This window comes from Sinocyclocheilus grahami, unplaced genomic scaffold, assembly GCF_001515645.1.
Source record: "Sinocyclocheilus grahami isolate Dianchi unplaced genomic scaffold, SAMN03320097.WGS_v1.1 scaffold77809.1, whole genome shotgun sequence".
Classification (NCBI taxonomy): Eukaryota; Metazoa; Chordata; class Actinopteri; order Cypriniformes; family Cyprinidae; genus Sinocyclocheilus; species Sinocyclocheilus grahami.
In genome coordinates, this window is record NW_015529833.1 from 1 (window position 1) to 642 (window position 642).

Here is a 642-nt window from a genome sequence, read left to right on the forward strand (position 1 = left end):
ATTATAGACATGCTTTTTTCTTGTCCACCTAGCCCTGACCTGTACCGTGCCTCTGGCAAGTTTGAATTACTGGACCGCATCCTGCCCAAGTTGAAGGCCACCAATCACAGAGTGCTTCTGTTCTGTCAGATGACCTCCCTTATGACCATCATGGAGGATTATTTTGCCTACCGTAACTTCCTCTATCTGCGTCTGGATGGTCAGTAATCAATGCATTCCTTCTTTAATGTTTTCCTGTCCTTTGGGAACTCGGTTCTAGGGAGTTCCAATTTGTGGTCCACCACTTTCTCTTTTAATGAGTGTGACCACACAAATAGGCTGCCCTTTCTCTTTCATTAACATGTGTTTGCTGCTGGATGTGTCCTCCAGGAACTACGAAGTCTGAGGATCGTGCAGCGCTTTTAAAGAAATTCAATGAAGAAGGCTCACAGTATTTCATCTTCCTGCTGAGCACCAGGGCAGGAGGTCTGGGCCTCAACTTGCAAGCTGCAGACACCGTTGTGATCTTTGACAGCGACTGGAACCCCCACCAGGTTTGTGTGAATCAGCAGTGATCTGTCATTTCTGGATCAGACTTCAAAAACATCTTGTAGTATGTGTAAAACACCTTGGTTGAGGTAGTTGAGGAAGTTGAAATAAAAA

At 45.3% G+C, this 642-nt stretch overlaps 1 protein-coding gene across 1 annotated transcript; it reads left to right on the plus strand.

Moving 5' to 3' along the window:
• Positions 1-9: 9 nt before the first annotated feature.
• On the plus strand, positions 10-533 carry LOC107581119 (probable global transcription activator SNF2L2; the record flags this gene model as incomplete). Its single annotated transcript, XM_016266680.1, has 2 exons — positions 10-199; positions 370-533. Coding segments are annotated over exons 1-2 (354 nt in total), but the record flags the coding sequence as incomplete, so codon positions are not given.
• Positions 534-642: the final 109 nt, after the last annotated feature.